Here is a 26,977-nt window from a genome sequence, read left to right as displayed (position 1 = left end):
AGAGGGAAATACAAGAAAGAATAGCAATGTCCCTGCCAGTGTGAAGGAACATTACATTACACTGAACAAATATCCTTATCTGAATGTACAATCACTGAAATAAATGCAGCTGTGTTTATTTCAGCATAATCAGATATATTTGAATATAAAATCATTGACATAAATGCAGCTGTGTTTATTTCAAACTGCACATGTTAATATGAACATGAATGTGACATCAGGAATCAGGAATGTATAGAGGTATGTATATATAGTGACACAATAGAAGCCTGGGACAGTTAAAAGTATGAAGGAAAAATGTCTAGATGAGTTTGTGCTGTACCTAAAGATTTTTTAACACCATGGGAAATCACTAACGAGGAAATGCAAAATTCTTCTCATATACAATCCCTGGATTTGAATAAATCTCTGGTTACTCTATAGAATAACAGGTGACCTCCGCCTCAGTTACTGCCTAAGGAAATAATTGCTTTGAATAATTGCTTCTTAAAATAGAGAATCATGTTAGTTTTGGGTGATTGGTGGGTCCAGGTTAATCTCTTCTGATGGGTGCAGTGCAGACCTTACTGTACCTTAGGTTTTTGTCTGATTTTGAGCCTTTAAAAGAGCTGCCAACCACCCTTCCCAAATTTCATCTTGCTGGGTTCTCAAATCCAGGGAAAATACAGTGTAGAGCAGTGCCAGTGGAAAAATTCTGGAGTTGCTTATTTTGCCAGGAATGCTGCTCCTTGCTGTTTCCTGAAAGTAGTAAAGTACTCTGCCTTCACTGTCCTGTTTATATGCTTAACCTCTGTCTTTTGAAATCAGAGCCCTTCAGAACTAGAAGAAGTTGAAGTGTTCTTTACTCTGCTTATGCAGATGGTGCTATATAGCCTATCACAAGGAGTGGCTGTACTCAGAATAAAAGAGAAAGCAGCACCTGAACAGCAAATATTTGGGAGCTAAGAGGTATTGGAAAGGCTTTATTTTCATCTTGGCAGAACATTGAAATATTCTGCTTGACCAAATAGTGGTATTTTGTTCAGTTAGTTCAGTAACCTGTAATATTATCCCTGTTTTGCAGAAGACAGGAACACAAAAGCCCTGGTTCTTGTCGGCCTAGTGCCTTTTGTAGTGGATTTCAGCTGTGTGAAATGAGTGCAAAATGGCCGAGAAACGTTGAGAGTGCTTTGCATCAGATCTATGTGAGCCAAATTCAGACTGAAATGTAGGAAATTTCATATCTTGTACTATGTCTACTAGATTTGATCAAACAGGGATGCTGTAAAGAATAGGGGAACAGAAGGAAGGGGACTGAAGCAGAGAAGAACCATTTGAAATGTTCACGTGAGCCCCTGCCCTGGAAGGGCCCATGGCCATGGGCACAGCGGTGCTGAGCTGCTGCTTCTCTGTCACTGTGTGACCACAACATGGTGCTGATCTTGGCTCAGGACAGGGCTCAGGCAGCTCTCACCAGCTGGGAGAACAATGATCCTTGTACTTCCTTCCCAGCCCCAGATACAGGAATACCTTTCACACAGAATCCCAGGATGGTGGGAAGGGACCACAGTGGGTCACCTTGTCTCACCTTCCTGCCCAAGCACATGGCACAGGGTTGTGTGCACACAGTTCTGGAATATTTCCAGTGAGGGAGATTCCACACCCTGTCTGATCATCCTTTTCCAGTGCTCAGTCACTGCACAGGAAAATTCTTCCTCGTGTCCAGGTGGAATTTCCTGTGCATCAGTTTCTGCCTGATCCTCTTGTGCCATTGCTGGGCACCACCGAGCAGAGCCTGGTCCTTGCTCTGATCCCTCTCTGAAGGCACTGACAGACAGATGAGGACCCCTCATGTCTTCCCAGGGTTGAACAGGCCCAGCTCCCTCAACCTTTCCTTGTAAATCCAACCCTTTGTGTGGTCATGTTTGTTTTTTTTCCCAGTGGGCTGAAGACGCTGGCACAGGCTGCCCAGAGGGGCTGTGGAGTCTCCATCCACAGGGACATTCAAAACCTGGGCAGATGCAGTTCAGGGCAGCTTCCTCATGCTGACCCTCTTGTAGGACTAGACAATCTCCAGAAATCCCTGAGATCACTTACAAGATTAACACTTTCTCTTTTCTTGCCCTGAAATTAGAATACACTTCAGATAGACTCTGTTCTTGTTGTTCTTTAAATCACTTAAAAATTCTCAGCTGCCTGCTGTTCCAAAGTTAACAAGCCAAATTAAGATCTTTGTTTGTTTGAGCTGCCACTCTAATGCAAGAAGAGACAAAACGCTGTGAAATAAACAGTGGTCTGTATTTTTGAAAGAATACTGGCTGGAAAACCTACTTGAGAAGAGGTGTTTCATAAACAAAAAAAAATTATTCTTGGATGGATGCTATCTGATTTCAGGAGAAAATATTTTGGAATTTTTTTGCTCAGCCTAACAGGAATTTGGATACAAGTTATTAGGTGGGAAGCACATTGTTTTGGATACATGCAGAGCTTCATTTTGCATTTATCGATGCTATTTAGTAACCTAATTGCTTTCTAGGTTCAGCCTTTAGCATGCTAATTTTGATTTAGTGTTTGTATTTCTGAAAACAAACTGGGAACAAACCATAAATTATCACTGTGTGTTCTTTAGACAGCTACTGGAATTCCAGTATCTACTACAATAACATAATGTGAAGGTAAATTACCATAATATATTAAGGGTTATTATTATGTTCTAACAGTTTCTGGTGGAATCACATCTCTTTTTTCTCATCTGAAACTGTAACTTTTTCATAAGAAGAATAATTTATTCTGTTAAAAAAAATTGGTTTGAATGTTTATTGTTGCTACTGTATTATGTTATGAATAATTCATTTTAGTAGCCTTTTTTAGGATTGTAAGTGAATGTCATATTTCTGATGTGAAAAACTTTTAAGCCTTTATCATGAATGCAATATAAAATATGGAGAGCTAAGGAATAATACATCTAGGGTTTTTTCCTTTTCCTTTTAGCAGTTTGATGGTCAGCTTAAGAAATTATGTTCACAGTGAGTTTTTTGAATGATTGACTAAGAATTCTTTTTGACACTTGTATTCCTTTTTGGTCTTTCTTCTTACTTGCAGTTTTTATTATATTAGGGTCCAATTATATAGGCTTTACATATATATTTCAAATTATGTTAAGCTGTATAATGAAACACCTTCAATGCAACATAAAACTGCCCATGTACCTGCACTGGGCTGATGGCCTCTTGTGTAGGTACAGTTAAATCAGGTTGTTTAGCAGTGTTAGCACAGCCCAAAATGTCTTGAGATTGGATGAATACTGAGAGAGTGAGTTCACTCTGGAGTTTTGTGCTGTTATAGATCCATTGCTGTCAGAACACCAGAGCTTTGTGCCTGAGCTTGCTAGGTGATGGATGGTAGCTGTGCTCCTTACTAAAAGTAAAGTTAAGAGGAGGAATGGGGCAGTAATGTTATAATTAATTTATGCTTTTGTCTGAGAAATAAAAGCTGATAGCAAGTTGGAACTTGACTTCTGGTTATTACTGTGTGTATTTCAGTGGCCCTTCTGTTTCAGTAGCTTCAGGGCGATTCTCACTCATCCCAGACACTTCTCATCCTCTTACTTGATTATCTCTATACTGTCCTGCCTGTTATTTCTCTTTACTCTCTGCATTTGTGTAAATGTTATTGCTAAAGTATCTTGTGTATGTTGAGAGAACGTTGAGCCTCACTCCTTGAGCCTGTACATTAACTGCTGTATCAAATTAAATCTTGCTGTTGTCACCTCTAGGACTCCATGTTATTGGTCTGCCATTAGCATTCTTTTTGTTTTTTATTATTCCCATCTGTGTGCTCTTCTTTATCCTTCTGTATTTAGTGATCAATTTATTTCCTTCCCTCATATTTGCATTTCCTTTTCATCAGTAAACATTTTGTCCATTTTATTTTAGTCAAGGTTTCCCATTTTTACAATTTCCTCTACCAGTATCCCTCCTTGAAAGACTTTTGTAAAGCTGCCTATCCAAAATGCTTCCTATTTTTTTTCTTCTCAAATGTCTTAATTTATATTTATATATGTTTAACATTCAAAAGAACTGGGATCCAGAGCTTTGTCCTGATGTTTGTCCTTATTCAGTCTGCATGCTCTTTTGGACCTTAAATGTTTCTTGCCCAAAACTCCAACTTTAGCTGTGCACTCTAAATATTTTCTCTAGCAGAGGGGATCTATGTTGACAGATACCAAATCTTCAGTGCCTGGTCCAGAGCAGAAATCAGAGGAAAAAATTTCTGCATGACTACAGTTTCTGTTGGTTTTGGGTCAGGCCATAAGCTTGTGAAACTTTCCATGAATAAGTGTGGCAAGTGGGCAAATGCTGTCACTCAATTGGCCACAGGTTGGTGAGAGTGGATGCCAGAGGAGTCAGAGCTGATTAGATGGCAGGAAAAGGAGAACAATCTCAGTGATTATGAGTTCAATTGAAAGTGTCTGTCCCATGTATCTGCAGTGTCACAATGACATCTAGATACATCTTAGGATGTGAATATGTTGATTTTATTTTCTATTTAGAATGTTAGCCTAGTTAATAATAACTTTTGCTTATAGTCCTTTACAGCAGGAGATCACTGTGTGCTTTACAAGGTACTTTTGTTTTCATTTTATAGTTCCAAGCAAATCCAAGGCTCCCAGAAGTTCAGAGCTTCAGTGTTACATGGTAGAATCACCATTTGAAGCATTTTGACATTATCTTCTTTGAAGCACACTAATTGGTTTTAAGCCCACACCTTTGATGACTCTTTAAAACTGAACAAAGTATGTGTCATCCTGAATCACGGTGGCTAAGATGGACTTTCCTTTGTAGGGATGCTATTTTATAATACTCTGCCATGCTTCAACAGGTATTAGGAATAATAGATACTATTTCAGATAGAATAGTAACAATGTAACAATAACTGATATTATTTCAGCAGCACGGGGAAACTTAAATAGTGTTGGAAAAATTGTGTTAGGTTATCTTCTCTGAGTCAGACTAATGAAGAATGAACCAGCTGAGTAAAGAAAGAGGAGGGAGAACAAGCATTATCTTTTGCAACCTATTCAGTTTTGGCTGATTTAACCTAGATGAGGAGAAAAGCAATATTGTGTTCTTTGACAGTTCTGTAACAAGCTTTGCTAACTGATAATAATAACTGGAAGACATATGTTAAATTGTTGGTTCTTCTGAGAAAGGGAGAATGCTGAAATCAGAAAGTTGTATTATGTAATTTGATAATTGTGATTTGGTCTTCTTTATCTACATGACTTCATAGTAAGAGCAAATATAGGCTACTATATTCTAACAACATAAAATTCTACAGGGTATGAAGTAAAAAATGTGGAGAAAATTCAGTTTTGGCTAATTAATATGCAATCCAATGTCATTTTACTGTGAATGTTACATTGGGAAGATTGCAGAAATATTTCAACACCACAAAAATCTAACCAAATTAAATAAACTTGTTTATTAGTAGTATTCCTAATTAACCTGTCTGTGACGGTGTTCGCAGGGGTTCTTGGATGAGGGAAGAGATGAGGATCTGACTCCATGTTTCAGAAGGCTTGATTTATTATTTTATGATATATATTATATTAAAACTATACTAAAAGAATAGAAGAAAAGGTTTTATCAGAAGGCTGGCTAAGAATAGAATAGAAAAGAATGAATACAAAGGTTTGTGGCTCGGCTCTCTGTCCGAGACAGCTGGGCTGTGATTGGCCATTAATTATAAACATCAACAAGGGCCAATCAAAGATCTACCTGTTGCATTCCACAGTAGCAGATAATCATTGTTTACATTTTGTTCCTGAGGCCTCTCAGCCTCTCAGGAGGAAAAATCCTAAGGAAAGGATTTTTCATGAAAGATGTCTGCAACATCTGTCTAGTTCTATAAAATTATCTTGACCCCTAAGAATTGTTAGCCAGTCGTTCCTCTATGATTATTATTATTGTTTGCTGGATGATACTGGAAGAATGTCCAGGTGTGGTTTGGTGTCAGATGCCTTGCAGAGGAAGGTGGAGGCTCAGCTCAGTGTGAGAGCAGTGGGCAGTGTCACTGCCCCAGGTGTGACACTCACAGGTGGGGCCACCTTGGACCCCACCCTTGCCATGCAGCGTGCTCAGGGTGAGTCTGGGGGCGTGGGTTCCATTCCAGGCTGTTCTAAGCTTTGATGAGCAGCAAAATGCAGCAGCAAATGCAAAAATAATGAGAGAAAGGGGAAGGAAGAAAGACACAACTATCCATGTGAATTTGGAATACCTTGTTCTGTACACTGAGGGCAAATTCCTCAACGTTTATAGAACAGATTTTTGCAGGTGAAGTTTTATATGAGCTTAAAAAAATCACTTTGCTGACAACAAAAACTTAGGTTTTTTTAAAATGAAAATATAGCTGCTAGGCCCTGATAGCCCCTATTTATATATTTATTAGTTAAAAAGTTTATAAATTGATATTGGCAACACCTCTGCCATCCTAGTAAGTGTAAGAAGCTGCCCACCTGTTCAGAACTGGAATTATTTTAGATTCTAATTACAATTCCCAAAGTATAGACTATTTCCATCTTTAGAGGGGACAGTGGGGCTGCCATGTTTCCTGTGAGTCTGGGATGTTCTGAAGCCAAAGGTGCCTCTGTTGCTGACTGCCTTCACATCAGCAGTGTGACAGAAAGTCATCTCTCAGTCACAGACATAATGTTTTCCTGTCAATGTGGTAAAAATATGAACATGAACAGATTGACTTTTAAAAAGTTCCTGGTTTTGAAGACTGGCTTTTGAAATAGCAGGTCTATTTGGTTAAAGTTAGTGACATTTGTTAACGTCTTTATTTGAAAGTCTTTCACTATGGATAGAAACATGTAAAAATTTTTTTTACTAATGTATTAAATATCTGATTTTTTACTTTCAAGTAAATAAACTAAAGAAATACAGGTTATTGAGGTTAAAGTACTAGAATGTTATTAAAATTAGGAACCACAAATAATTACTTGCTTCTTAACATGGTAATTGTTTCGTTATGTAAGTCCTTATCCAGTGTTTCATAATGTATTAAAACTTTCCAATGCATTTAATAAGACAAAGATTTTTGTATGTCATAATGAATGAACGTGTTGTAAAGCACATACATATAGATTCAAACTGAAAATTGGAATTAACCATGGATATATTTAATTAAGTAGTTTTAATTAACTCTTTCATCTCATAGTGCATTATGTTCTAAAGAGCTCATATTATATCAGCAGCTTCTTATATTGTTGGGGTATACTTCTATAAGTATAATATGTAACAAAAGTAGCATGTTTTGTTGTTTTGAACTGAAAAGTTTTGATATTTCTTTAAATTCTTATCTAGCGGTAAATTGGCACCCTTCTTGAGAAATTCAGCCTAATTTTCAATAGAGCTAGTACTGCAAAGTGTAAGTCCCTGCCTTTGAAGAGTCAAAAGCAACATTGGATCTGTATAATTAATCAAGGTCACTTCATGCCCATGAGACAGAATAATACAACTCAACAATCACTGTAAGGTTATTTAAGTACTAATTGCTTTAGAAATGCTGATTTTTTTTTTCTGGGTTCAGAAAATAATTTCTGAGAAAATTTTGTCTATTTTGAAAATCTACATATTTATTTTTTAGATTTTTTTTCTTTTTGGAAAAATATGTTCCTACCAAACTCAAACCCAGTGAGAAAAAAAAATTGAGATACAGTCAAATAAAAAAAATTTTGTTCCACTTAATTGGAATCCTAAATCAAGCTTAAGTGGGCGTCCTGGTAGGCTAGAAACTTCTGGATATCAAAGAATTATCAGAAAAGCAGAAAAAGTGAGTATGTGATGTGATTGGCTTTAAAATCATAGTTTCCTCCACATTTTTTGAGATTCAGATAAAGGCAAAAAATAATAGCACAGTGGGTAAGGGACTTCTGTTTTGATTTTTGTTCCTTCATACTTTGTCATTTTGAGTTTTCTATACTCAAAAGCCAATTAATCTAGGTTATTATATAGCAAAAAAAGCCTGCTTTTTGTTTAAAAGCATTATTGGCTTTTTGGAATACTCACTTATAAGAAAAAGATCTAGGCAGTTCAATTTCAATAATATGTCTGACTCAGATTCTCATCCCATCCATCTTAAATCCATTTTCTTTCTCTAATCACCTGCACGCCCTCATCACAGTTCCCAGGCTTGCTTTGCTTGTATGGGAGTTTGCAAATTGCACTTTTGAGATACCTGTATGTCTGAGAGACAAGGGAAATTACATTTCTTTTGTGCCTAAAGCACGGGGGAGCTGTGTCCAGGAGGAAACCAAGGTGCTCCCTACCTGAGCCAACGTGAGAAGCTCAGTGATAGCAAACCGAAGTGTGAGATTGTAGGAGGATGGAGAAAGGCAGTGCTCTCTTTCTGTCACACTGATCTCTTCAGTCTGTTGCTTAGCAGACCCATTCCACATGTCTCCAAATATGTGGAATTGAATTACTTGTGATCATTATATAATTATTGTATCGTGGAATTTCGGGAACATGTGAGAGATGTGCAAGCAACCATGCCCTCCAAACAGGGCATTCCTTTGGAAGTAGTTTGGTGTTTGCATGGTTAGAGACAGGACATTAATAACTTGGTTCTGCAAAAAATTGCAGAAATAGCTTCGTTCTGCAGAGAAAATACTGGTAAAACCCAAAATCTCATAAAGGAAAGTTGCACAATTTTAATGGACATAGGAATCTATTTCAAGGTAGAGCTATACAAATGTCTTCACATATATGTATACTTTATAGATGTGAATGTGAATTTTCATGAAAGTTCCTGGTTGTATGGATGTAGCTACTTTAAAAGTACTCTCATCTGATTAAAATATAAGGTTAGTATTTAATGTTAACATAATACTTGGACTTATAAAAGGTGTATCTATCGTAGAGTACAAATTTTCATTGCTGGCTGCCACTTTATAGCAGTCTTCCCTTCAGCTTCCTACCTTGGCCTCTCCTTGCCCTTCTCTCTCCCCATGTTTTAGGCATCATTTTCTGATGAAATGCTCATTTTGTGTTAACATGAGGAGTAAAATAATATGTTGATGGCTTGGATATCTGTTGGTGTTCTTATGATCCCTGAGTAGAGAGAGTGATGTGCTGTCACTCTCTCCGTAACTCTCCAAGGCTGAGAATTCTATTACATCTTTCAAAATGTCTTTTTACTTTCATCTGAAAATGAAAATAAGTTGAATAAAATCCAGTTTACATTTGAGCTGGGCTGCATACTCACTGCTGTGTATAAAATCAAACTTGATTTCCTAAGGAGTTTTTTCTGTTAATACAACTTTTTTCCTACTTTATGACAATTATCATATATGGTGGTTTTTTTTTTTTGGTTTTGCTGCCACAGTTTGAAGTGAGAGCATTAAGTTAAATTAATTTGACTTTGCTTGGCAAATGGTGATAGTAGCACTTTAACAGCTGTTTGCTTTCCTGGATTGTCCTTGGTGCTGAAATTGCTTTTGTATCTAAACAGCAAAATGTGTTTATAGGGCTACAGAATATGGAGATAAATTTAGCCTGTCAAACAGATATTATTGGGCCTTTTTTGTGCTGTGTTTCTGGGAGTGGATCCTGACTGCAGTGCTTTAATTCCAAGCTGTGTGTGCCTTTGGACATCTTACAGGAATGTTGTGGAGCTTTTCCCTTTGATTTATGACCTTGCCTGTATGGACTTCTGATCAGATTTTATTCTCATTTAGTGCAAGAGGGGCTAATTATGAAAGTGACAAAGATTCTTTCGTTGTGCTAAAGCTTTTTGAATGACAAAAGGAGGCTTTAAATTAAAATGAACTTTAACAAGGCATTTTCACATTGAAGTGATACACACTCTACCACTGATAGAGTAATTCATTTTCAACCCTTTCTGATTCTATAAACACATTGTCTCACAAGATCAGTAATTTTTTACCTCTCAGGCTAATGAAGAGTGGATGGTAGACCAATGAATTCTCTTTTTGCAGAACTGTTTTGACATTCTTAATTTTTTCTTAAATATCAAAGAAAGGACAAAGAGCTGTGATTTTATTGCATTAATATTAATAATCATTTATCTGCCAGAAAAACATTTAAATATCACTTGACATTTGCAGAGAAAGATTAATGTTTAATTTACTACAAACACAGAAATACTTTGAAATAAAAGGAAACGCTTTTGGATTCAGCAAAATAAAAAAAAAAAACCCACAACAAAACACCGAAACCCCAACAAAATTAAGACAGACATTCAGATATAAAAAAACATTGTAACCATGCAGAAATCAAAAACATGTTGGTGCCATCTAAAATGTCAATATTTAAATTATCACTTCTGATTGAAAAAATAACATCAACTAGATAGTTCTTAAAGGTTTAGTTTAAGCTTTAGCTAAACAAAGATAAATGAGGGGAAGCAGTTTTCTGTTACATCCTTGTGGGTACAGTTACAAAGGCCTGTATAAATTCTAGCAGCATTATAAAACAAAACCAACATAATGTAGTTATGTTATGAACAGTATTGGCATTTCATAAATATTGGTAAATCTGAAAGTCAAGGGGAGCTTCCAGAACAGGCTGGTGTCTGGAGGAAAGGAAAATAGCAAGACACAGGAGTCAGAAAATTGTATAAGTGAAAATACAGGAGCAAGTTCCATTACCTACAGAAGCATCAAAATGCAGTATAATAAAGAGAAAAGTAGAGAAATCACCTTGTTCTACAAAAGAATGTCAGAGTAGGAGCTACAGAGGAGGAGGAGGAGATGAGCAGGAAAGTTGTGTATCAGTCTAATCTGATGAAATGGCTAAAAATGTACCCAGACTGCAGGAAAGTCTATCTGTAAATTTTATCATGGAGATTATATGGTAACATACCACTTTTAGGCAATGAAATGATGGGATTAATGTATTGAATGAGAATGGCATTTCTAGCCCCCAAACTGTTTTTGTGACTCGATTGATAATGGCATAGAGAATCAAATTCAGTTTTATAATAAACTAAAATAATACTGTTTCTTGTGCAAAAGCTGTATGTAGGACAGATGTTATTCACATTCAGTATTTGTGTGGAAAGCCTATCCTCACAGTACCTTTTTCCAAGGATTTTTTTATAAGATAAGATAAAGTAAGTTTCAGCTATAAATCCAGTAATTTATTATTTAAAGAAGGTTCTTATCCAGGAAAACAAGATTCTTTTATAGGGCAATACCTGGAACCTTTCCATTAATATTCTTTAATAAAAACTTCTGATTTTATTTACAGCTCTGGTGACTTTTGAGAGGTCTTTGAGAATATAATATAACTGTAGGTCTCTGATTCAGGTTTCCATCTATTAATTTTTATTCAAGTGTCAGTGTGTAGTTATACTTTGGAAGGATTCCCCTAGAAAAATGGTGATTCTATGTATAAGGTACCAAACTAGGCCAAATGCAGAATTACAGCATTACTGTGCAGTAATAAATCAACAGGAATATCCTCTCTTGTAGGATGAAAGAACTTCCTTGTCTTTTGCATTACAAGAATTCTCAGGGTCTTTGCAAAATGATGAATATATTGAGTAGGAAGCATTACATAAGTAGCACTGCTGTGATGTACTAAAGAATATGCAGCTTTAAATTTTTGTAACCATTTTTAATACATTTTTTTGGCACACTTGTGCTGTTTTACATCAGAGGCTGTAGAGAGCAACAGATCTCAGTGGTGTGCACTGAGCATCAGGCCCTAACAACTCAGTATTTGGGACATTTTTCTGTCTGTGACACTCCAGTGATGGTACATCCCACTGTGGTCCTGCAGCTCCTGCTCCCTCATCTGCCTTGGCTGGTGGTTGCTTCCGTGGTTAAGGCTGCAGACGTTGTTATCATTTATTTATTAACTCATTCATTATTTATTTAGGATAGCACCCATTATATGCTAAGTGACTTCCAAACAGAAATTTCCCCAAATGCTTTTCCTTTAAGAGCTCTGCTCTGAAAGATGTGGCGCAAGCCCAGCAGTGAGAGACTCATTTTGGGAGCGCACGCTTTGTTAAAGAAAGCTGAGTTTCGTGACACTAATGCAAAACCTCTTTGTATTCTGATTTTCCTTTAACAAAGGTTCACTGCCGGGGCTAAATAACTGCCCATCTGTCATTGGAGGCCTTTGGGGAGTTGATAAAGAGGGAGCTGAGAAATCTGTTTTTCTGGGGATTTGGTGGATTTGGTGTAGTGGGTGTGTGATGGCCATCTTAGGGCACAGGCCTCTGATTTTTAAGCACTCTTGACACTCCCCACTAAGTTGCTGCTTTTCCACTGCTAGTTTGTGTGTATACATGATTTTGTGACTTTTGGAGCTCTGCTGATATTTCTGTAATTTATAAGACTCACAGATGTAGGAGAAGGAGTCAAGAGCCTGACTCCATTTTATTCATCCTTTACAATTTCCCTACTTGGTGAACATTGACATTTTATTCTTTGCAGCTCCAGGTTTTTTAGGTCCTTTAACTGAAAGCATTAGTTTTTATTGAAAAGGGCAATTTTGAAATAAGGCTCTTTGGCTGCAAGTGATTAAATATCAATCTCATTTGATCAAAACTATTGAATTATTTCAGCAAGATGGTATTGTATAATTTCTTAATACATATGTGAGCCTGCTGTTTACACAACAGTCTTTGCAGTATTTTGGGACATCTGTTACTTGTATATTGTGCTACTTTGCTCATAGTGGTTCTTGAGCAATCATGATCACTAAATATTCAGGAATACTTGTTGCCATTTTTGACTGTGCTCTAAACTGGCATCACCAATAAGACTGCTCTACTTAATGAACATAAAAAGACAGAAAATATTCCAGTTCTAGCTGCTTGTGTTGTCTTTCTAAATGTCATTCTTTACTCTCCTGGACTATAAAAGGAAGTTGCAAGTGATGTCAGTAGGTGGCCTTTGGGATTAACACATGCTAGAATTTTACAGTTATTTATAATGTGAAATCTCTGTAACTGTATCCTCATTGCAGGAGGAACCTCAAGCCTACATAATAAATTGTAATCCCTCTATTCCCCCTCCCCTTTGCCCAGACATCATTCAAACACCTGTGACCAAGAAAAATGTTTTTTTTCTGAAAGGAAGAACTCATCCTAAATCTATCCATTGGCAGCACTGCCTGGACTCCTAGAACATGAGAATCTTATTGTAACTGTTTTTAGTAAAATAAATCATGGCATTGGCCACCTCACCCCTCCTTCTTTTATATTCAACAAATAGATTTAAGATTGATTATGATTCTCTTCTTTTTCAACCAGTCCTTCTTTCTTAAAGGTTTTAAATTCTCTTAATTTTCTGTGAGGAAGACAATTCTGCCTCCTACTCTAATTCAGATAAAAGTTTTAATTTATAAAACTCCTGTAGGTGTTTTAGTCTAGGCCACACATCATTAATATTTCTGCAATTTAACTCAGTACAAAGGAATTAAAGACTTGTTCATTACACTTGTTGGGGACCACTGAGAAGCAGTAACTGTGTTCCCAGGGCCTGTGGGCCTAATGCCTTCTGGAAGTGGATCCAGTGCACCTTACTTGTGTCACTTGGGAGAAAAAGTATTGGAGAAAGTAGAACTCTGACTGTGATCCTGAAAAGGTGTGGAAAAGCAGATCAGGCTCTCATTGTTATGAATTAAGATCAGCACCAAAAGAAACAGGTAAACCAGTAGATATCCATAATTATATGCGCCCCCAACCAAACTGATACATTTTATTTTAATGCTGTTTACATAGATAAACAAGAAAAGTGTAAAGCTAGAATTTTCAAGTGCTCTCAGTCACAATTAGATTTTATCACATGGTCTGCTTACAGTAAAAGCTCAATCAGAGTTTCTCGGCCTCTGTGAGCTCTACATCCTGATCTACCCTTTGCAGAGATGGAACCTGGCCTTTTACCAGCTGCTGCTAAGACCTAAGTCATTGTTCCCATACAGTAATTTTCACAAAAAACTACTGATCTACTGCTATTTGGATGTCACTGTTGATGAAAACTTAAAACATGATGGAAACAACAATTTCAACTTAATTGAGGAGGGAAGATAGAAAGGAGACTTCGAGTCTGAAGCATCCAGCTTGTTTAGCCATGTGCTTTTGAAATGCTTTGCCTATTTGATATTCTTGACCATTCTTCAAAGGAAATCTGGATTTTGACCAAAAGTGGAGTCATGAGCATTGCTTTGGTTTTAACTGAAACGCCAGGTTTTTAAAAGAATGCTATATTGGTGAGGAGTACTGAGAGATTTTCTGCAGAGCATTGATTTAACTGTGGTAGTGAAGATAATATTTTGCATTGCAGAGCTTGATATGTGCAATTTCAATAATTTAAATTATAATTTACAGGTGTTGTATATGTGGCTTTTATGGTATTGTCTTATTTTTTGAAATCATGCTTTGTGGTTTCAGGTATCTTGAGCTGACATAGGCTCTGGGCACGAATCTTGGAGATGATGCAAAAAGTGTCATGTGTTTTCAGATATCATCCCTATTTCATTAGATTTTTTTTCCTATTTAGAAATCAAATACTATTTAGAAGTTCTTTAGGACTTATTGCCAAACTATTTTTTATGAACTCTTTTCACAGCAGAGACCATAAAGTAAGTGGGAATTTACATCTGATATCCCTAGATGCACTCCTTTCAGAAGATATCTAATCTTTCAGTAGAGAGAAGTTTTTACAGATCTCAGTCCCTGTAGTACCTGTTCCATTTAGAACATATCAATAAAATTTCTTTGCATTATCATCTCAATGTGTTTTATGATCTGTAAGGATGAATTTCACAGAGGTTATTCCATATTCAACATTTTACCTTATTTTGGGAAATATGGAGTTGCATGAAATATAGATTAATACTGTTTGGCTATCTTGGATTTGATGCCAGGTTCAACTGGTGAAAATGATCTATATTCCAATCTGTTCTTTGGTTGTTTTTGTTTAAAGAATTTGTATAGATTGAAATGCAGCTGCAAGTGTATTAGTGATTTTCTATTGCTTACTTGTCAAGATTTTTATTGTGTGGATGAAAAATAGCATTTCAAAACCTGGCAGCATATTGACAAAAACAGAAGAGCACTTTGTGTAATTCTCTTTTGAAAAACTACCTCTTTTAGAGACAGAGATTGCCTCAGCTACTTCCATTCATATGTATCTTGATCAATAGATTTATTGATAGCTTTTAGCCAAGATTTAATTCTTTTTTTTCTCCTCAGTTCACCATGGTGCTCACTTTTCTGAATTAAGAAACTAGAATTAGGCTCCTATAAGCAAGACATACAATATGCAAGTGCTCTAGGTGTAAAAGGAGGCATTTGACCTTTTGTTGCTAATCTGTGACAGGTGCAGGCTATTTTCTTCCAAATGGTGTTAATTTTCATGTGCAAATCCACCCCCTGAAACCTGCATTCTATATATCCACCACAGGGGAATTGGTGGTCATCATGAGTACTGTAATGGACAGCTGAGAGGGATAATCACTGATATTTCAGCACATTTATGCTCGCGACTCAGTCGGCTTTAGTGCACTTCTGTTTTCACTGCTTATTAGGGAGGCTGAAGTTAGTTATTCATGGCCGGACAAAAAAAAAAAAAGTGTCTGAGAAAGTTCATGTGCCGGGAACAGCACATTGTTACAAATTAGTTTCCTTTACCATTTCTGGCAAACTCATTACAAAGTAATCGCGCCCTGCGCTGAAGTGCACTTCCTCTGGGACCAATAACTGTAAATAAGCAGGGCTGCAAGCTGGCTGATAAGTTGTTGTTCTGAAGATAACGGTCCTTTTTAGCAGAGTGTTTGACCTTTTTCTTTATATTGCCTCAGGCTTGTCTAAGACCCTCAAGGTCTATTTTTCATCTTAAAAATTCTCTGTTGGCAAGCACAATGTGCGGTTTAAGAAGATTTTAGGATTGCTTAACATATCTATATTTTCTTTTCTAGCATTTTTATGATAATTGTTAGAATGTTTAGTAACTTTAGCTAGCATTTTCTTCAGCAGGTTTCCTTTCTTTGTGTAAAGTACACTTTTTATTGATGTAGGAAGCAATAACATTAATATTTTATGAGGACTAAGTGTGTGTTGCATGATTAATAAAATAGTATCATTGGGCTTTTTTTCTGACTTTTAAAGAAACTTGAAACATGCTATTGACCCCTTTCACTATTCACATTTTGAGAGCATTGCACTAAACATTACTCTGTGAAGTAATTTAAGCAAATATAATCAAGAATTTCAGCTCGAATGATTAAAGGAAAGTATGTCTCCTCTTTTCTCAGTATACTAAGAGTATTGAACAGAACTATGACTGAAAATTGAGCGTGCCTTAAAAACAAACCCCAAGGCTAAGTGAAAGTCAGTTTATAGACGTTTGGGAATTTGATTTGTTCACATCTTCCCATCAGCTTAAAAAGATCTGTAAAATAATAGAAAAAAACCCCCACAACTAATTTCAGAGTGCATAGGAGAGAAAATACAAAATGTTTTGCAAAGTGTTGGCTACCCTAATAAATTACTTTTTTTACTTTTAAGATTTAGTCTGGCAGTCATTTGCATACAGATGTACACCCATATTATTAAAAAAAAGTTAAACAAGAATTTCCTTGAATGCCAACCAGTTCAGATCTTATTGCTCATAATGTTGTTGGGTTTTTTCCCTTTGCAGGTCTCATTAATCAGTTCATTAATCATACATGTACCTTAAATAACATTAATATCTTATGTTTTATAATCTTGACTCCCAAATATAGTGCTAATCACTAGATGTGGAGTGATGAGGCTTTGAAGAACGCTGTATACTCTCATATATACAACTTCTGTATTTATGGAATGGAGTGGTGATGAGTTCATATGGGCATGAACTCAAAGTGAAGTAAAGCAAAGCTGATGTTTCAGTGGTGTGAGACTTTTTCTCTGATTTTAGAAGATAATTAACCAATGAGGTTGTGAACAGACTCTCTTACTGATATCACAAGTGACCAGAATAGCAATGCACACAGAATAAGAACTGTGCACACGAAGGGTCATACTGTAGTTGTATGATGACTGAAAACTGTTGGTAGGTTCATTTCACAAAATTGCTGTTATCTGGATTTCTGTTACATTTGTCACAATTTCAGCACAGAGACTATTGACTGCAGGTGCTGCAAAGTACAGTGTATGCATTGTGGTATTGCACAGAAATTCCTGGGACACAGGAGGAACTTGCTGTCTACCCACTTATTAAATTGTTTTCTCTCTTGCTATATATTTAGCAAAAAGGGAAGAAAAAAAAAGGAATGAAAATGTATTTAAAAATCAGTTTAGAGGTGGTTTGCATTTAAGAAAAAAATTGTTTATTTTCAGTGTTAAAATGGCTTAATATCTAAATGGAATGCTGTAATCAATGTTTTAATTCCTGTTCCATAGTTTCTAATGCATGTCACTGTGGGACCTGTGGTATTGGAATATAATTCTCATCCATTAGAATAAATGCATTTCACATGATTACAGCACTCTGAAGGCAGGACAAAAAACTCAGTTCAGTTTTTTTTTTGAGATTAACATTGGGAAGTTTAAATCCTTGTTTGGACACCAAGAAATGTTTTTCGGTGGCATTATCAGTTTTCTACAAAGCATCTCTTAAAATGAGGAGGTGTTTTGTTCCTACAGTTCTTGGCTTCTTTGTACCAAAACTGCTGTCTTGTTTAATGACATTGCTATGTGGGCTGAAATTAGGCTGACAGATTGTGAGCAAAGGCTGTGATATTACAAACAATAGTCTATTGAGCACGAGGAACTTGTTGAATTAGTTACCGGAGGCATTAGTGCTCAGTCCAGCCTCTTTAGCATCTGGAAGACAGAGAAGAAATAGTGGGCTAATGAAATGTCCAAATGACACCAAACTGCAGAGGGCTGCAGGTGACAATGGCAGCTGATGTGTGCCTGGTAAGAGGCAAAAACTAATAATAAACCAATAAACTCACAGAAGGAAAAAAATAGTGCATCAGGAGGGAAGGGAGTGTTCAAATCAAGAGAGAAAACCATGTTGGGGTTCCTGAGGAGTCAAGCACACAGATGATTACATTTTAAGGGCTCTGCTGGATTTGAGATGGGTTTTCCAGAGCAGACTGGATGGCAGTGGCTTCAGCACACCAGCTCTTCACCATCCATGATTCCCCTGACATCAGTACAATTCTCCAGTGCTAGTTTAGGGATCCTGAAGACCCTGTAAAGCAGTTCTGAGAGTGTCATCTGTTCCTTATCCAGTTCAGGTTAGCTTGATGTTGAAAAAGAAACTGAAGTGTGCAAAAGGTCAAAATCAAGGTCTCATTTTGCTCTGTTTTAATTATTCACTTAATAATCTTTTAGTTTCTTATGCCTTGCAGTACAAGTTTTTAATGGTCTTTGAACTTTAAGTATGAATTTAATTGCTTCTGTGTCCTTCTTTGGGAGTAATTCCATCAAAATTTGCACCTCTGCTCTGTGCTGCAGATAACTTAATCCACGTCTGGACTTGCTGGGATTGCTGGGAGGCATGTTTATTAGTTTATTAGTTGACAAGATGGACCAAGCCCACCATCTGTGTTCATGCAGCCTGCTGCCTTAACCCTAGAGAATCTGCCAGGATCACATGCACAGCTCAGGCTGAAGTGAATTCACACACCAAACTTTGTCCAGAGAGATCTAAGTCTGTGACCTGTGACACAACTGGAATCTAAACTTTCAAGATGAATACCTTGGACTACCTAAATCCTGAAATATCCAAGGAATATTATTATGCTAGCTATGTCATTTATGCATGAAATTTAATGAAAAATAAAACAAGGAGCAGTGGTGGGTTGGCTTTGCCCACCCAGTGCTCTCTCACCCCCAGTGCTCACCAGGACAGAGGTGAAAATGAGGTGAAAAAGCTCCAGGGTGGAGGTGGGGACAGGGAGGGCACTCACCAGTGGGCTGCACAGGCGGAACACTCTGCTCTGGGGAAACTCATTTATTGCCAGTTAAAATAGGTTTGGATAGTGAAAATCAAAGATAAACTAAACCAATGCCTCCTCCCTGCCTTTCCCTGTTTCCCAGGATCATCTTCCCCACACAAGGAGCTGTGAGAGGAGTGAGGGCTGATCCTTCCTTGCTCCCCTGCTCCACCCTGGGCCTTTTCCCTTCCCAGGGCTGCAGTCCTGTCAGGAGCTGCTCCAGCCTGGGTCCTCTGTGGGTCCCTGCTCTTCCAGGAGACACCAACCTGCTCCAGCCTGGGTTCTTTGTGGGTCAGTGCTCCTCCAGGAGACACCAACCTGCTCCAGCCTGGGTTCTTTGTGGGTCAGTGCTCCTCCAGGAGACACCAACCTGCGCCAGCCTGGGTTCTTTGTGGGTCAGTGCTCCTCCAGGAGACACCAACCTGCTCCAGCCTCTCCCCACAGGACACAGGGCTCTCTGTCCTGGCTCCCCTTCCCTCCTCCTCCTCAGTTCTCCTCAGGCTCCCTCTCCCCTCTGCCTCTGTAGGATTTTGGCTTTCACTGGACACATTTTCACCGCCTGGGCTGAGGGGCTGGGCTGGCCATGGGTGAGGCTTTCTGGAGCCATTTGGAGTGTCAGGAACGGGCTGGAAGGGGCAGGGGCAGCGCAGCCTCCCCAAGAGCCAGGCCTGCAGCCCACTGCTGGCACCGGGGCACGGACACCCACCATGGCAGGTGACATTATGTGTGTTTGGCAGATGCATTCTGGCTTTGCAATAGAGCTGTTTTTCCAAATATTTCCAATGCCAAGTGTCTCCTTGAGGCAAGCCCTCAGGAACAGATTGAGAGCGTGGAGCAGGTCTCTGCAGAGGGAAGCAGTGGAGAGAATTTTCTTCTGAAAAGAAGGATGTGGGTAGAAAAGTAGAGGATAACATTAAAAATAGAGAAGATTAAGCATGTTCCATTAGTAAAACCAGAAACAATTTAGGATAAGGTAGAAATCCTGGAACTGTATTGATAAACAGAATTAAAAATGTATTTTTTCCTCTTCTTTTCCATCCCAGAGCAGCAGATCAGCTGAATTTTGCTGCTCATGCTGGTATTGAGCAATGTGTTGCCGGAGAACAGTCCTATTGACTGCAGTGGGACTTGCTGAAGAGGGAATCATTTAGCTCAAATAACCTTATAAATACACATTAGAACCCAACAGTATATTTTCAACCCAAGAAGATATATCTAACCCCAGAAATACATCTGAAACCATAAACCCAGGTTTTCAGTGCTACTTTTAAAAAAGAAATGTAATTTAGCATGTGAGCTAAAACATGGCCCTGTCTTACAAGATGAGATGGGTTTTGGATTGGATCAGGAAAAGGTAAAGTCTTATTTTTGTAGTGTATAAATGAAATGGACTGTCTAAACCCTGTCTCTAAAAATCTTGGCACACTTCAAAGGAAAACTGCCATTTTAGCAATTTAAAAGCACTTAGTGGGTTTTTCCAGTGCTGAACTTCATTTCTATAGCCGGTGTGGTTGCCTGCTGAATAATGCCATAGGGGACAATGTAGCTCTGACTATATTTAAAAATACTATTCCATGAAATTCACTGGGAACGAGCTGAAGCAAAATCTCATTTGTGTCTTTGGAAGGAGGTGATAGTGGCTGTAAATGGTGAAGGAAAGGGATTGAGATGTTTTTTGAATCACAGATGAAGAGATGAAGGCTGGACCATCTCTGGGGAGAGAGGGATGCTTAGAGCAACAGCCAGAGGGGCCAGGCAGAAATCTGGGGGCTCTTTAATGTTACAGGGACTTGAACACGAGCAACAATTGGAAGGAAAGAAGTCCTAACAGTTGGGGACTAAATGATGTGCTGAGACATCAGTAGAAAAGTGAAAAAAGGATAAAAGAAACAATTAAAAGGATGTTAGAACACATAATTGGAATATTCAGATAAGAGGACACAAAAGGTCAATTTGATTGAATAATAAAAAAATTCTGTGTTGTCTTCTTTTTGGTGTACTCATATGCATGCAGCTTACTGCTACGTATTTTATTTTATGACTACAATGAAGCCTTTAACAATAATTCTGAACTACCTTTAAAAAATAATTCTGAACTGTTGTATGGCTTATTATACTTCTAACCGTTAGAATACACCTCCGTTGGTGTATTCTAACCAACGGAGGTAGAAGTTTTAAAAACTTTTCTCAGTGTTGTTCCTGGACAGTTGATCAGCCATTCATTAAAACTCATCCTGTTTCATCTGTTCTTGGTAGGGAACCTTGGCCGTGTGGACCACGTCACAGAGTTTGAGTATGACCTCTTCATCAGGCCAGACACCTGCAACCCACGCTTCCGAGTGTGGTTCAACTTCACCGTGGAAAACGTGAAGGAATCACAGGTAAGTGATAAATTAGATGGCATGATAGCTTCAAGAATTGCTTACTCCAGAATATGTTTACTTTAACAAAAAAGATGACGCCCCGGGTTTGCAACTAAAAATTTCTTTAAAATGTATCTTTGTTCTTTGATTTTTTTATAAATAAAAGCAGGTGTCAGCAGGAGTGGGTATGACCATGCTTTTCGGCTATCCAAGACAGGAGGTAATTGCAAAGGCAGTATAATTTTTGCCAACTAACAGAACTGGTATTAATAATGGCTGCCATGTATTTGTGCTTTTGCATTCTAACCAAATATGTGTGTTAATATACGAAAAAGAAGTCCATCATAGCTGTTCAAATATTATCACTCAAACCTTCATTTAATACCTGTAGAACAATGGGGTAGCTGTGCAAACAGGCATTTCCCTAGTGACTTGTAGCAGAGGAGTTGCTTGCCAACGTGTCCCTTGTGAAAGAGGAGGTTTAAATGTGAAGCAAATTGATAGGCAACTGTTTCACTTACTTTTAAAGAATGTTTTTTGCAGTAGAGATGCCCCTTGAGAAAGAAATATCCTTGCTCTATTTTATCACTTATAAAAGTTATATACTAACTTTCACATTGAAAAATAACAATAAAAAATTTTTGTTCTGGTGGCCTGCCTTAGTTTATCAGAATCAGTCTCTCATTTTTACTTAATGGAAATAAAGCATATTTAGTAAGAGAAAATGCAGAGGCTTGATAGTTGTATTCCTACGAGACTAATATCTTAATATCCAGCACTGTATCATTCCTGTTACAACTGGAAATCATGAAATTGTTTATCTGTCGTCCTGGAGCCTGATACTTTATCAGACAGACCCTTTCCCCTGCTGTGCCTTTCTCAACTATGATCAAATTATATAGTCATGAGATGAATGGGAATCTGTCTCAAGGAGGCAAAGAGATCGGGTAGAAAGATACAATATATATCTAGTGCTTACAGGATATTTGTTTTCATGGTTGTCTACATGAAAGAGAATGGTTCTACTATTAAGTTTGACTTGTGAGGTCTGTTTTTATAATGTGTGCTCCTATAATCTTTTTCTCATCTCTCCAATTTCCGTTAAAATGAGACCTGCCTGGACGTAATCTAGTCTGGAACCTTTTTTAGGTCTTTGTACTGCAGGCCATGGGCAGCATTAGTCATTGCAGATCAGCTATATTAAATGAAAGTTAGAAGTTGCTACATCAAACATACTGTGTAATGTAATTTGTTTTCTGCATTTTGATTATTTTATGTTTTACTAGAAAACAGTAACAGGGAAGCCCAAACTATTCAGTATTGCTTCAAAATGTTGCACTAATACAAATACAGAGGACCTTTGATCACATTATGTATAAAAGTAGATATTTTAATTGCTCTCTATAAATCATTACCTGGATAATATTGTATTTATTTTTGATATATCATGTAAATAATGTGTGAAGAAGGCACATCAATACATTTATATATATTAGGTCTGGTTTCAGCCTTTTGCATAAGTACTCACAAAGAGTAGCTACTTTGGTTTTTTATATTACCTATCAGTACAGCATTTTGTGTTATTAATCTACTGATAAATGAAAAGAAAGACCAGTTAGACATTCCAGATAATCTTACCATCCATGCATTATTCTATAAGAAACGGGTTCTTTGCTTTCTTGTGGTTTTAATTTTCTTAAGTCATGGAGCTTCCATTTCCTATGTCTCAAAACTGTTTTATAGACTCCTCTCACAGTGTTGCTTGATTTTTAGCCTAAAGCTCTCCTTTATTTAATCCCACAATTCCCAGTTGCTATTCTGCTTAGTAATAACTCCGCTTGGTACAAATAAATCCTCATCATCCCTGACTAACATTTATATTTCTGTGAATTATAACATTCCTCATCATTTCTGTGTCAACCTAGCTATCATGTTTGGTTCTTTCAGCCCTATATCCAATAGACCACTTTACCTTTTAAGTATTTTTCTGCTTTGGGGCCTTTGGACTTTCATCATAAGTGAGTCTTTCAGTCCTTTGATAATTAGCCCAGTTTCCCAAGGAAGTAAAGCTTACATGATCACACTGTCTACTTGCTAGCCTAGGTGTTTGTATGGCTGCTGATCCCTCTCCTCTCTTTTCTCCTTCAATAGCTTCTTAACTCTTGGCCAGTTTCAGCATCACTGGACAGGAATTCCTGTAAGTTTTGGGAAAACAGGCTGCCAGATGAGCAAGAGACCCATTAGTGTTCCCACTGGCAGACAGGCTATAGTATGAGATCATTTCTTATTAAACATCAGAGAATCCACGGAGGAGATGAATAGGAGAAAGTACTCATTGGAATTTGCATTTTTAAGATACCAGAGAATCCAACCATGAAATCCAAATCCATAGCATTTAGTAATTTTGCTTCTTGCAGAACTTCTTGTTTTTATTATTATTCTTCCTCTTCCAGTTCCTTCAATATTTTCTTTATAGTGCAGAACTAAAATTTAATGGATAATTCTGAGTATGCTAATCCCAGTTTACAGAGAAGGGGCTTGAGTCCCTTTGCTGTGTTACTGCCTCACTGTAGACAGCTGGAAATTGCAGCAGCCTTTTGTTGCTGTATCACTATGGAAACTCAGGCCTAATTTGTTTTTCCCTATCATACAGAAGTCTTTTTTAGAGTGATTGCTTCCTTGCTCCTGTTACGTATGTCTGAGGTTACTGTTGTGCTTCATAGGTAATAGAGCTAAGCTCTGTGTCATGCCAGTGACAGCCCTAATATTTCCAGAACTATTTTTAGAATTTTATTACAAACTTTGTTTATTTGATGTTCACTTCCTGACGTTGAAGTAGAACCAACAGACTTTTTTTTTTTTTAATTTGGAAGTTGGTAAATTAATTTCTTCCTCCTTATGATTTGGGCTTTTACATCAGACATTTTTTGTTGTCAGTTTTATTTGTACTTTTTTTAACAAGGAAAAAATATTAAAAAAAAAGCTAATGCCTTATATTTATGGGACGAAACAAGACATCATGTGCGATATCTGCAAGATGTAAAATTTGGTCTTTTGGTCTCCTTACATGGTTTCTGACTTGGTACTCAGTTGGTCTGAAAAGATATGAGCTATGATTCTTTTTTGTTACTTGTTTGGTGAATTCAATTAACACCAATATTGGAAAAGAAAAAATAAACTGATATGTTATATGTAAGAAAACACATAGACTTTTATGATTTACACATATCCATGAAAGGGAGAGTGAAGGAAATAGGATTTGCTGTGGAACACATGGTCTCATGGGCAAAGCCTCCAATTTCTCTAATTATATACGTGTCACAGGCGGCTCTCTATTCCTGATAATGCTCTTTACTGGGCAGGGGTTGCTTCCTATTCACTCCAGCCATGGCCCTTCAAACACCATCTACGATTTTGCTAAATTTCTTCTCTGCACAGTCGGAAATTGGATGAACAAATTTCATCTCCCAATTGCATTTCAAGTATTTTAAATACACAGTGCTTCAGGTGCAAGATTACCTCTGAGCTAGAAAGGCTTTAATGCTATTACTAGCAACAGTGATTCATTTGAGCTTTTTAAGAAAAAAAAGAGATGTGTGTACGTGTGATAAATTATAAAAAATATGCTGGTATACCGATATTGGAGGATTTTACAGGTGAAAAGAATGATTATTGTTTTTGAGGGCCTTAGCCAGAAATTCTTCTCAAGTGCTTGACACTCACTGTTCCAGATAATATAACCACACTAGAAAAAGATGATCATTGTTCTAGAAAATTTTCGTTTGAGCAATTTGAGAAAAGAGCTAAATACAAGAAAGCAACGAAAGGATTAAAAATATTTGAGGATTTTTGATTTAACACACAGCAGCCATATTATACCACTAACTAATGCACATCTAGGCCTCATGACAAATTCTGTGTGTGTGTACCCTGAGGAGCTCTGCTGTTGGATGAATCATGTTGAGAAATGGTATTTTCACTGAGATTAAAAAAAGAATTTCCAACAGAAGGGGTTTCCTAATAGTGCCAAATTTTGTTCTGTAAGTGTTGATAAACACATTTGGAGTTCTTCATCACAAAGGTACTGACAAAATATACCAAGAAGGATAGAGGAGAAGAATGGATATTTGGCATTGAGGACTTGATCATTACTTACAGTTAATAAATCAATCCAGATTGAGGTTAAAATCAAAGAACCAAATGTTATTTACTTCAAAGGCATTTTCTCTGTTACTTCGGTTGCTGTTGGACTGAAATTAGAATTTTGACTCATGAACTTTTTTGGGGTTTTTTATGTGTGAGTATGGACCAGGAAAAAGGATAGCCTGTTCTTCAGAATTTTAAACAGGATGCCCAGGTAAGACAAAGATTATCATAGCTGGACATTATTATGAATGCATGGAACTGTCATTGTAGAATTTTATGGTTTTTTTGTCCTACACTGTTTTGTAAAATAAAAAAGGCTGTAAGATCTCTGTAGTCTTTAATTGATTAGATATTCAGGAAATATTTGTTATTGACAGTGGATTTGATAATGTGTTCAGGCCTTTTTTTACTGTCCTAAAACAACTCAATGATCCTTAACAGACAACTGCTTCTTTATGATGCTACAGCTGTGATTGTTTAAAGATATGAGTGATACGTGTATAGGGAGAGATAATGTCTCTCTTTATACCAACTGACACATTTTGGAGGAGCAGGGAGGAAAAAAAGAAAAGCAGGCGTAATTTGAGGTACTCAACCTTTTTTTCTGACCTTAGAACTCATTCTGTGCAGTTAATTCCTGCAGAAGCTGCATCCAAAGTAAGATGGAATGAATATGACATCAAAAGCAGGCTAAAGTTGGAAACAGGCTACCTTGTTACTTCTTCTTAAGCAGACGAAGTTGGAAACAGGCTACCTTGTTACTTTCTTCTTCTTAAGCAGACATGCTTTGCTCTACTGTCATTTGGGGATTTCAGTTACTGGTATCAAGATGCTTTATAACATCTTATACTCTTTCCAGCTTCTCATTTGAGAAGACAGATATTTTCTTTACTGTGTATTAAAGGCTATATTGCATTTACCTAGCTTTGGAAAATGCATATGTAAAAGGGCAGGCTTTTATGAAAGAGTACAGATTTGAAATTTTTGAGTGAATACATTTGGAGTGAATGAATAAAGCATTTTTTTGCAACAATTCCTAACCAACCTTAAATGCATAATTTCTTTAGTGTGTTTCATTGCTTATACCTTCTTAATAAATTAGGTATACATCACTCATTTATTAATAATTTACATTATAATTTATTAATCCTCTTCTGGTCAGCTCCTGTAATCTCTCCAAATAGCTGTTTATAATAATTTGCAAGGAAAATCACTAGAATTTGAATTTTTGGATTTTTGAAATTTTGAATTATTTGACTTTTTCCCTGTTTAGGAAGCCTTCAGCTGTTCCCATCTTTATGTACTTTTATGTGAATTTTTAGCACTCTAGAAAGAGATGTCCAACTCTTCCTGTATTTTGGTGTTTTAGTCACCGTTTACACAGGTAGGCAAAACCTGATGTTTTTCACATCCCAGTTTTGTTTTGTCATATGAATTTATTTTGTTTCCTTAGTTCTGATACTTTTATTGAAAACCATCTATATTTAGGAGGTTAAATGGATATCAGTAACCCAG

At 37.1% G+C, this 26,977-nt stretch overlaps 1 protein-coding gene across 1 annotated transcript in view; it reads left to right on the top strand.

Annotated features, from left to right (window-relative positions):
• The window catches only part of LOC102041456 (BEN domain-containing protein 5), a 542,525-nt gene that overhangs the window by 8,470 nt on the left and 507,078 nt on the right, over positions 1-26,977 (top strand). Inside the window, exon 2 of the mRNA XM_031058558.1 lies at positions 21,210-21,334. Coding sequence (XP_030914418.1) covers positions 21,210-21,334 — 125 coding nt within the window. The remainder of the gene's footprint in view (positions 1-21,209; positions 21,335-26,977) is intronic.

This window comes from Geospiza fortis, unplaced genomic scaffold, assembly GCF_000277835.1.
Source record: "Geospiza fortis unplaced genomic scaffold, GeoFor_1.0 scaffold396, whole genome shotgun sequence".
Classification (NCBI taxonomy): Eukaryota; Metazoa; Chordata; class Aves; order Passeriformes; family Thraupidae; genus Geospiza; species Geospiza fortis.
Note: the sequence above shows the minus strand (reverse complement) of the source record. Positions and strands in the feature narration are given on the sequence as shown.